Genomic DNA, 9670 nt, shown 5'->3' with positions numbered 1-9670 from the left:
GCTCAGTGGGATGTTCCAAGGGTCAGGCTGGGGCTACAGGATGCCCAGCAAAATTTTTTTAGCATAAGTATTTCCCATGCAACGTCCGGGATACACTTAAACACTAAAAAAAAAAAAAAAAAAAAAAAATTATTCGTTACTTGTCTGAACTCAGGTCCTGTAATTTTCAGCCAATTCTAGCCCAGCGTGGCGCAGTAGTGGGTCAGGGAGGGCACGGGAACGGCGCGACCCGACATCCTGGGAAACGGACAGCCGTGTCAGAAAGGCAGGTGCCAGTGGGGAGGAGGCCGCCGGAGAGAAAGCCGCAGCTTCCTTCCACCTCGCGCCGGGCCCGCCGCCGCGCAAGGAACATCTCCGGGTTCCTCCCAGCGGGAACCCCCTGCCCCAGAACTTTGGTATCGTCCCATCCACCCCCGCCCGCGCCATGGTCTCGCCCTAGGGAGTCATCGATAACTCTACGCTCGACCTCGATCGACTCTCTCCCGCTCCCCTCGCCGTCCTGGACACGGCGGATTGCGGAGTCGCCCGTAAGGTACGGAGGCCGCGAGCCAGGGGCCGGGAACCGGCTGCTGGGTGGCTGGGAGAGTACGGTCAGGGGAAGCCGGCCAACAGGACGGAGAAAGGGCGGTCGGCGGAGGACAGGGAGCTCGGGGGTCCAGCCAGACTGCGCCCCTTCCCATCACGGCCCGCCGCCGGCCTGCTACGCATGCGCAGCCGCAGGGCTCGGCTTTCCCCGGCCCATCCGCTGCCTTGCGCACGCGCAGCCCGCCCCTGCGGCAGAGTGGCGCCCGCGCGTGACTGCCCCCTGCCGGCTGCGGGGGGGGACGGCGCCCCCGCCGGGTGCGTGGTTCGGGGATGGAGCACGCGCCCTGGAGCCCCGGAGCCGCCCGGAGCCGGGTGTCACGCGTGTGACGCGTGTCCCTGAACCTACCTCCGCTTGTTGTCCCAACTCTAAATTGGGAATGATAAGCGCTATTCGGCAGCGTCCCGTGGGTCTGTAATGTATTTAGCACAGAGTGTGTCCTCTAAGTACTTTACATCCTTCTCTGCAGATGCCCTGACCTTTGACCCCTGCCATTCAGCTCTAGGGCCCGTGCAGGCCACACCATGAACACGTCCCCAGGCACGGTGGGCAGTGACCCGGTCATCCTGGCCACTGCAGGCTACGACCACACCGTGCGCTTCTGGCAGGCCCACAGCGGCATCTGCACCCGGACTGTGCAGCACCAGGACTCCGTATCCTCCACCTGGGGCGGGCAGGGCGGCGCTGGAGGGATGCCTCATGTGGGGACCACAGCCTGGGTGAAGGCCAGATGGTGGAGGCCTGGGGGCCCCTGTCCTCAGGGCTGCCTTCCCATCATCCTCCTTAACAGTCCCAGCAGGTGAATGCCTTGGAGATCACCCCAGACCGCAGTATGATTGCTGCTGCAGGTATCTGTGACCCTTGATCTCTAACCCCTGACCTCTGGTGGGTCGACCTGAGCACAACCAAGCTTCATTTCAGCCTGTGTCCCTAGGTTACCAGCACATCCGCATGTATGATCTCAACTCCAATAACCCCAACCCCATCATCAGCTATGACGGCGTCAACAAGAACATCGCATCTGTGGGCTTCCACGAAGACGGCCGCTGGATGTACACGGGCGGCGAGGACTGCACAGCCAGGATCTGGGACCTCAGGTGTGGTGGGGAGGGGCCTGCTGCCTGGGGTTGGGGTGGGCTGCTCTGGGAGACCATTTTAGGTTGGGTTCTCTCCAAGCAGAGGCTGAAATAGGGAGCTTCCTGCGGGCGACTCAGTGAGAGAACTGAGGACAGGAGAAGAGTGAATTGCATCAAAGCGCGAGCCCTTCCTTGAGCCCGGAGCCAGTGCGTTAATCCCCTTCCACCAGCCACTGGCTTAGGCTCCCTGCTGGAGTGGAGGGCCCTGCATCCTGAGTATTTCCCAAGAGGCAGGTCCTTCAGCAGAGGGAGGGGAGGAGTGGCCAGGCCAAGGCCATCTGGGTAGGGCATCAATAAGCCCAGATGGACAGCATGTGCCCTGGCCCGGTCCACAGGTCCCGGAACCTGCAGTGCCAGCGGATCTTCCAGGTGAACGCACCCATTAACTGCGTGTGCCTGCACCCCAACCAGGTGAGGGGTGCTCATGGGGCCAGGCACCCTGGGACTTTGGAGGGCTGGGCTTGGGTCCTGCCTCACCACCCCTGCACCCCAGGCAGAGCTCATCGTGGGTGACCAGAGCGGAGCTATCCACATCTGGGACTTGAAAACAGACCACAACGAGCAGCTGATCCCCGAGCCCGAGGTCTCCATCACGTCTGCGCACATTGACCCTGACGCCAGCTACATGGCAGCTGTCAATAGCGCTGTGAGTCCTGGAGGCAGGTGCTGGGTGGGGCCAGCTTGGCACTCAGCCCTCAGCCTCTGCAGGTGGGGTTATTCCTGGATGTCCCTTAGTGGCCCTCTCCTGCTTCCCCTATTCTGGGCACTAACACCCACCCTGCCAGCAAAGCCAGAAGCCCGAATGTCACTCCCAATGCCTTGACCCTGTCTGCAAGCCGGTCACTCCGCTTTCTGGAGTCTCTCCCAAATCGGTCCACTTCCCTGTTTTCTCTCTGTTGCCTCCTGGTCCCAGTCACCCTCATTTCCCATGACAGCTGACACAGTCTCTGAGGCCTCCTTTCCTCCTCCCTGACCTCCCCCGGCCCCTGACCCGTTCTCTCTTGGATGCTTCTAGTGGTGCCTGGTCAGTACCAGCCAGGTGGCATCATTCCCCTGGGGAGACCCAGGGCTACTGGCCTTGCCCATAGGCTGCCGTGGTGTGGCCCCTGTTCTTCTCTCCAACCTCATTTTTTTCCGTTAACTCCATTTAATCCCAGCGCATCACTTGTTCCTCTTGCCCCCGGATTTCCCTTCTCCTGGCCTTTGTCATGTTGTCCCTCTAGCTGGTGCCCTCTCCCGTGTACTTCCATTGGCCATCGGCATCCTCCAGGAAAGGGAATTTGAGTCTTTGGCCAGGCGTGGCCTCCTGTTCTTGGCTTGCCATGTGTGGCCCTTGGGGCCAGGCTTCCCAGGTGCCTCCTGCAGGCAGGACCAGAGGGGCCTGTCCGCCCCTGACCCGGTCCCCATGCACAGTTGAACCCCAGTGTTGGCCCCCAGGGCATCCTTCCCTGTGTCTCAGACCTGAGGCCTCGGGTCCCCCGTGACGGTCCTCCTGACCTCTAGGGAAACTGCTATGTCTGGAATCTGACGGGGGGCATTGGTGACGAGGTAACCCAGCTCATCCCCAAGACCAAGATCCCCGCCCACACGCGCTACACCCTGCAGTGCCGCTTCAGCCCGGACTCCACGTGCGTGCAGGGCCTGCTGGCCCCGGAGGGGACCTGCCTGGGCTGGGGGCTGGAGATGGGAGGGGCTGCTGGGTGGAGTGGCTGCTGCTGGACACGCCCCCATGCCCATCCCCCAGGCTCCTCGCCACCTGCTCGGCTGATCAGACATGCAAGATCTGGAGGACGTCCAACTTCTCCCTGATGACGGAGCTGAGCATCAAGAGCGGCAACCCCGGGGAGTCCTCCCGTGGTTGGATGTGGGGCTGCGCTTTCTCGGGGGACTCCCAGTACATCGTCACTGGTGAGCCCCGCCCCGGCCTCCCCATCCCTGGCCTCCCAGCGCTGGCCTCCAGAGCCAGCCCACCTTGGCTGCGGCTCCCCCTCTGCTAGGGCCACCTGCCTGGCCTGCACCTCTGCTCTGAGCCCTGCCCAATCTCCCCCTCCAGCTTCCTCAGACAACCTGGCCCGGCTCTGGTGTGTGGAGACGGGAGAGATCAAGAGAGAGTATGGCGGCCACCAGAAGGCTGTCGTCTGCCTGGCGTTCAACGACAGTGTGCTGGGCTAGCCTGTGACCCCTCGGGACTGCCTGGTGCAGGTGGTGGCAGCTGGAGGGTCCCATGCAGCACCCAGGTCAGAACAGGCCCTACTACCAGCCTACGCCAGCTGGACCTGATGGCCCCCTGTGGCACCTACCTGCTGGGCCAGGCCGCCCTGGGACTCTCAGCCCCCAGTGCTTATCCAGATGTGATAGAGCGCGACCCAAGCCAGGCTGCACACTCCTGGACTGGGCTAGCCTGCACTGCCTGGGGAAGTCAGCCAAGGGCCCAAAGCTGCTGAGGGGTCTGAGGCTGGTGCCCACCCCCAAGCTAGTGTGTTTCCTGTCCCCTCCCTGCCGCGTTTCAGGGCCTCAGTCCACAGAGAACACTACCATGGCCAGGCAGAAGGGTTTATTAGTCCCTCCGGCAGCTGTCCTCCCTGGTGCGGGTGACCTGGCCAGCCTGCTGGATTGGGGACAGGGACCGGGCTGGGCCAGGTCGGGGCTCAGTCTGGGAGGTAATAAAAGCAGACTGACACACAGATGTTGCTTGGGAAGCAGATGTCGATGCACAGATAAATCAGCCGCTGTCTCCGGGGCCCTGTGGCGAGGGCGCCGTGAATCCCCAAGGGCTCCGCCCCCCCAGCTCATCAAACCATCCTGAGGGCCTGGCCTCCCCCTACAGCGGCCCTGACTCACCCTCTGCTCGCCGGGCCCAGTAGATGGGGGTCCTTGTGCACAGGCGCTGCACCAAATCTCCCACCTGGGCGGGGTCCACCTCGTGGCTCCCCTGCACTGCCAGCAGCTCCTGGGTGTGTTGGGTGTCCTGGGCAGGGCCCCGAGCCTCTTGGACCTGTTGAGAAGGTTCTGGTGGGCTGTGGGACAGGGTTGCTCCCTACTCCTGGCTGGGTGGGGCCGGGTACCCCCCAACCCCCAGTGATGTCCCCACCCTCTGCTCTTGTCAGCAGCCTGGGCTCAGGGTGGAGAGAGCTTCTGAAACCAGAGCTCCAGCCTATCCTGTGCCCGGCTGCACACAGGACCCTTTGTCTAGCTCCTGGTGGGGGGCTGTGCCCAGCAGGACGGCTCACCTTGGAGATATCCATCAGCAGCCGCAGGGTCTCCCAATCACTGTCCTCCATCAGGCGAAGGAAGCAGGCCTGGTGCTCCTCAGGGCGGTAACAGATGCAGCCCTGGGGAGGCAGGGAGGTGAGGCAGGGCCACCCTGACCGACACCTGCGAGGGTGACCCCTCCTTGCCCACTCACGCTCTGCCCGTCGAACAGCACCACCCAGCTGTGGTTGCTCTGAGGTGGGGTCACTGTGATGGTCGCCGCGTTCCGGGCCACGTCCACCAGGATGGTTTGGTTGGGCCGGGGCATGTGGGGGCTTGGGAGGGTCATTCGCAGCGTCTGCAGCCTTGGCTGGCAGTGGGAGTTGGAGTTGAGCTGGGCAGCTGGACAACCCCAGCACAGCCCCCAGCTCTGGGCTGCAGGACTCCTGACATCCCTGAGTGGGCCCTTCCACCTCTGGCTGTCTGCTCCTAGGAGGTCACTGCCTGCTCTGCACCCTGGCGCTGCTGGAGGCTGGGATGTGCCAGCTTCACTTCCCCCTTTTCACTGTCCACATCCCTGGTGCTGAGGAGGGGCTCACCTTGGGAGGGCCCTGAGCGAAGCCAAGAAGCCCTCCAGCCACAGCCCCCGCAGTGGCCAGCGCCAGGAGCAGCAGCAGCAGCAGGGATAGGCCTGTGGCTCTCCAGCCCCCACAGGTGGGCTTGGTCTTCACCTGGGGGCGCATTAGGGTCAGAAGGGTCATGGGGTTTAGAGATCAGGGAGCAAGTGGGCTGGGGAAGGGAGGGGCTGGGTGGCCCGGGGCACCCCCTGGGTCCTTGCTGCAGGAGTGATGGGAGGGACTCACCCCTGTAGGCCCAGGTTTGGGGCGCTCAGCGCGGCAGTTCGCTGGCTTCATCCTGCAGCCCCTGCTCACAATGTGCCGATTGTCTGCGCCCCTTGTCTGCAGCCTTGGCTGGGGAAACTCAGAACGCCTCCCCTCCTGACCCCGCGCCTCTCCCTCAGCTCCGGATCTGATATCCAGGTCAGAGCCAAGACAGTCCCCTCCTCCCACCTGGGGGATGCCTGTCACCAGGCCCAGCTCCAGACACCCGGCCTGTGCAGACTGGAGATCAGGGTCTGGGAGACATAGGGCTGGGCCGAGTGGAAATCCAGTCCAGCTGACCGACTGGAGGGCAGTCCAGGCCCAGCCAGGATGACTCACTAAGTGTGGTTGGGGTAGATTTCGTTTTCCTAAAGTGGCCTGAGTCTCTCAGGTTACCCTTGACTCCCAGAGCTGGGCACACCCAGAGCAGGGCGTGACACACCACAAGCTGTCAATAAATGCCTGCTCAATGAATGACAGGTGTGGGACTATGCACCCCCAGCCACTTCCCAGCCCCTGCACACCCAATTCCAGGGGGTTCCTGAAGGCTGGACCACAGACAGGCAGCCTGCTGTGTCTGTGCCCCCAGAATAGTCAGGCCAGCCTCAGGGTCCCGCCCAGCTTTTTTTTTTTTTTTTTTTTTTTTTTGAGATGGGAGTCTTGCTGTGTCCCCCAGGCTGGAGTGGAGTGGCATGATCTCGGCTCACTGCAACCTCTGCCTTCCGGGTTCACACAATTCTCACGCCTCAGCCTCCTGAGTAGCTGGGATTACAGATATAGGCCACCATGTCCCACTAATTTTTCTATTTTTGGTAGAGATGGGTTTTCACCATTTTGGCCAGGCTGGTCTTGAACTCCTGACCGCAAGTGATCCGCCTGCCTCAGCCTCCCAAAGTGTTGGGATTACAGGTGTGAGCCACCGCGCCCGGCCCAGCATTACTTCTGAGCTCTGCTCCCTGCCCTGGGCTCTCTGACATGGCAGCCCACCAGCTTCACTCTGAGGCCTTTTCCTTCCCTGGTTTCCCTTTGTGCCTGGCTTTCCCTCATTCTCCAGAACATCTTCCTCTAAACCCAGGCCAGGAGTGGGCAGTTGCCATTCCAGCTCCAGAGTTGGAACCCCAGCTACCCATCTACTTTGAATCCTCCCACCCGTGGCGAGACGGCATCGCCCGGGCCAATGCAAGGCGAGAGCAAGGACACCCGAGCCAGTGTGGGTTTGAGAGTTTAATCTGTGCTCTGGCGCAGACAGTGCCGCAGCCCCTCATGGGCTAGAAACAGGGTGCACAGGGACTCCTAGCCCCCACCCGGCAAGAGAGGCATCGCCGTGGCTGCACCTGCCATGCACTCGTGGATATGCCATGCGCTCCTGGTGTGAGTGCACCCTGCCAGGCCAGACCTGGCTTGAGCCAACCTAGTCAAGCCAGCGTCAGTGGCACCAGCCTCATGGGCACAGCCGCCCTCATGCTGCTCCGCAGCACCCTCTAAACCTGACATCCCAGGCCTGGGAGGTGCTGAAGGCTCAGGATGCCTCTTATTGCTCTGAAGTCTTTGTGACCAAGTGGAGTGTTGTGACTATGGGGGGAAGAGAGAAGCTGCCGGGCAAGGCGCTGGTAGGGAGCCAGCCAGAAGGTGAGTGTCCTGGGATGGCCTTGCTGAGTCTGCTGTCAGGTCTATGAAAGGTCAGCAGAGCCAAGAAGCAGGCAGGAGAGACCAGAGCCCTGCCCAGAACCTTGGCGAGCTGGTGGCCCTGCCAATTCCTCCTCCTGGCCACTGAAGAGGGAATCCAGGGCAAGGCAGGTGACCTCCTGGGCCACCAGCCTCTAACCCCTACCCCAACCTAGGGAATGGGAGGACTGGAAGAGACTGGATGCTTTGTAAAGGACTTGCTGTTCTCGGGGACACAATTCTCCTCCCCTCCCCTCCCAGAGCCCTGGATGACTGACAGGTATTCCTAGGCCAACACATGCTTCAGCCGAGCTGCCGGCTGCAGGGCACAGAGGCTCCTTCAGTGGGATTTTCCCTACGACACAGAGCACAGCTATTAACACACTTAAGATTAAAATCCATTGCCTGACACAGTTGTTCAAAGTTAAAAACTGTTTGGTAGCAGCACTGCTCTGAGCTCCCTGCACTGCAGCCCTAAGTTCAGCGAAGGCGTCCACGCCATCGCGGCTGCTCAGTCCAAATCACACTTGAGACAGCAAGAGGTTTAGCTGGGCCGCATTTACAGAACTGGGTAGCAGCCCTGGGTATCTGAAACGGAACAGACACGCAGTTGTGACATCAGAGTGGTTTTAAGGAAGTAGGGGAGGCGGGAGGGTGGTGAGGGCAGCACTTTGCACCCAGTGGCAGGGAGATGCCACCTGGAAGCAGCTTCCTCCTCCACCCTCTCCCTGCCGGGAGGCACAGAGACACAGAAGGCTCCGCCGGACTTCCAGTCACACTGATGGGACCCTGGTCCATGCAAGCCTCTCCCAATAGTCAGAATAATCAGTCCCTCCGCCCCCTGAGGGGCTGGATCCCTGAATGAGATTTTCCAGAAAATACAGGACACACACCCCTAGACCCGCCTCAGTCCCATCGGCAGGCCCCAGTTACCTGAATCCCGGACAGGTTCTGAGCCTGCCCCCCGCCAACCCCACAAGGCCTTCCAAGCCTAAAAGTGCATCTTCGATTACAAGCATCTGTAAACAAAATCGTCCCCCAAACGTGTACTTACAAGGTTAACAATGAATGCCTTTGCTTAACTCCAGTTACACTCCTTGAAGCCACTTAGCCGAGCAGATGCCTAAGCCCCACCTATTAATTTGGGTAACTGGTTTTCAATTTTTTTTTTTTTTATTCTGGAGATTAAAGACACCCAATCTTTAACCTTGAAGGGCAGGCAAAAGGTCGGCTATGCTGTCAACATAGAAGTCAGGGACCATTTTCTTCTTAGACACGCAGTCACTTTCCTGATTATTCTTCACATCTCCTAGAGTGGAGACTCCGGTGAGGGTCAGGATGGTCTTCAGGCCACAGGTGACCCCTAGGAGGATGTCTGTGTCCAGGCGGTCTCCCACCATGACGGTGCGCTCGGGGTTGATGCCGTATTCCTGGGACACGCAGTCGAAGATGAAGCGGCTGGGCTTCCCGATGATGTCGGCCTGGCGCTGGGCGGCCATCTCCACGGCTCGGACCAGACAGCCGGTACCTGCGGGACACAGGGGACCGGGTCAAAGGGCGGGAAGGGGGCCCGCCGCCCGCCTCCCAGCCTCCCGCCCCAGGGCGCACGGACCGGCGATGAAGCGGCCGTTCTCCAGCGGAAGCCGGTTGTCCATGTTAGTGCCCACGAGCAGGCAGCCGGGCTGCTGCAGGTAGCGCAGGGCCTTGGTGAGCTTCATGTAACTGAAGTGCGGGTCAAAGCCCACCACCACTGCGCGCACGTCGGGCTCCAGCGGCGCGTGCAGCCAGTCACCGGGACCCTCGCCCTGCAGTGGCTCGGGCCCCACGCCCACACTGGTGACGCCCACGGCCTCCAGCTCGGCGGCCAGGGCCGGGCTGCCAAGCACATAGGCCTTGGGCGCGGGCGCGCCGGCCAGGCGCTGGCGCAGGTAGAGCGCGGTGCAGTAGGCCGTGCCGAAGACCTCCAGGCCGGCGCCGGGCCCCGCGGGGCCGCCGAAGCCCAGGCGCCGCAGCTTCTCGGCGTAGGCAGCGCGGGTCTTGCTGCTGTTGTTGGTGATGAAGCCCAGGCGCTTGCCGCGGGCCCGCAGCGCCCGCAGGGCCTCGGGCGCGCCAGGCACGGCCGTCTCCCCGCGCCACAGTACGCCGTCGCAGTCAAACAGCAACGTGTCCACGTCGGCCAGCAGCGCCTGTGCCCGCTCGGCGCCCGTCCCCGG

At 61.9% G+C, this 9670-nt stretch overlaps 3 protein-coding genes across 4 annotated transcripts; 1 reads left to right on the top strand and 2 right to left on the bottom strand.

Moving 5' to 3' along the window:
* The first annotated feature begins 265 nt into the window (after window positions 1–265).
* Window positions 266–4423, top strand: MLST8 (MTOR associated protein, LST8 homolog). 2 transcript variants are annotated; one of them, XM_023189222.3, is made up of 9 exons: window positions 266–532; window positions 1083–1236; window positions 1380–1431; window positions 1518–1680; window positions 2055–2130; window positions 2213–2365; window positions 3223–3347; window positions 3464–3627; window positions 3773–4423. In XM_023189222.3, the coding sequence occupies exons 2-9, from the start codon at window positions 1108–1110 to the stop codon at window positions 3889–3891; spliced, it is 981 nt and encodes a 326-aa protein (XP_023044990.1). In that variant the 5' UTR covers window positions 266–532; window positions 1083–1107; the 3' UTR covers window positions 3892–4423. The 2 variants fall into 2 exon arrangements, with proteins under 2 accessions (XP_023044990.1, XP_023044989.1); XM_023189221.3 differs by having other exon boundaries at window positions 440–532; window positions 1053–1236.
* On the bottom strand, window positions 4259–6563 carry BRICD5 (BRICHOS domain containing 5). The gene is made up of 5 exons (XM_023189223.2): window positions 5511–6563; window positions 5126–5281; window positions 4950–5051; window positions 4561–4714; window positions 4259–4462 (listed from the first exon to the last, which is right to left on the bottom strand). Exons 1-5 carry the CDS (start codon window positions 5670–5672, stop codon window positions 4368–4370), a joined length of 669 nt encoding a protein of 222 aa, XP_023044991.1. The 5' UTR covers window positions 5673–6563; the 3' UTR covers window positions 4259–4367.
* Window positions 6564–7003: 440 nt separating this feature from the next.
* On the bottom strand, window positions 7004–9667 carry PGP (phosphoglycolate phosphatase; the record flags this gene model as incomplete). Its single annotated transcript, XM_026447535.1, has 2 exons — window positions 7004–8985; window positions 9070–9667. Coding segments are annotated over 2 exons (924 nt in total), but the record flags the coding sequence as incomplete, so codon positions are not given.
* Between the last annotated feature and the right edge of the window lie 3 nt (window positions 9668–9670).

Source organism: Piliocolobus tephrosceles, chromosome 17 (genome assembly GCF_002776525.5).
Source record: "Piliocolobus tephrosceles isolate RC106 chromosome 17, ASM277652v3, whole genome shotgun sequence".
Classification (NCBI taxonomy): domain Eukaryota; kingdom Metazoa; phylum Chordata; class Mammalia; order Primates; family Cercopithecidae; genus Piliocolobus; species Piliocolobus tephrosceles.
This window is presented reverse-complemented; position numbering and strand designations above follow the sequence as displayed.

Excerpts from the sequence above, each read along its gene's own strand:
- MLST8 (XM_023189222.3), top strand. The coding sequence starts at position 1,108 with ATGAACACGTCCCCAGGCACGGTGGGCAGTGACCCGGTCATCCTGGCC. Across the intron at positions 1,432-1,517 it reads CAGTATGATTGCTGCTGCAG|GTTACCAGCACATCCGCATG; the intron begins GTATCTGTGACC and ends CTGTGTCCCTAG. Across the intron at positions 2,366-3,222 it reads TGGCAGCTGTCAATAGCGCT|GGAAACTGCTATGTCTGGAA; the intron begins GTGAGTCCTGGA and ends CCTGACCTCTAG.
- BRICD5 (XM_023189223.2), bottom strand. The coding sequence starts at position 5,672 with ATGACCCTTCTGACCCTAATGCGCCCCCAGGTGAAGACCAAGCCCACC. Across the intron at positions 5,052-5,125 it reads TGCTGTTCGACGGGCAGAGC|GGCTGCATCTGTTACCGCCC; the intron begins GTGAGTGGGCAA and ends CTGCCTCCCCAG. Across the intron at positions 4,715-4,949 it reads TGCTGATGGATATCTCCAAG|GTCCAAGAGGCTCGGGGCCC; the intron begins GTGAGCCGTCCT and ends CCTTCTCAACAG.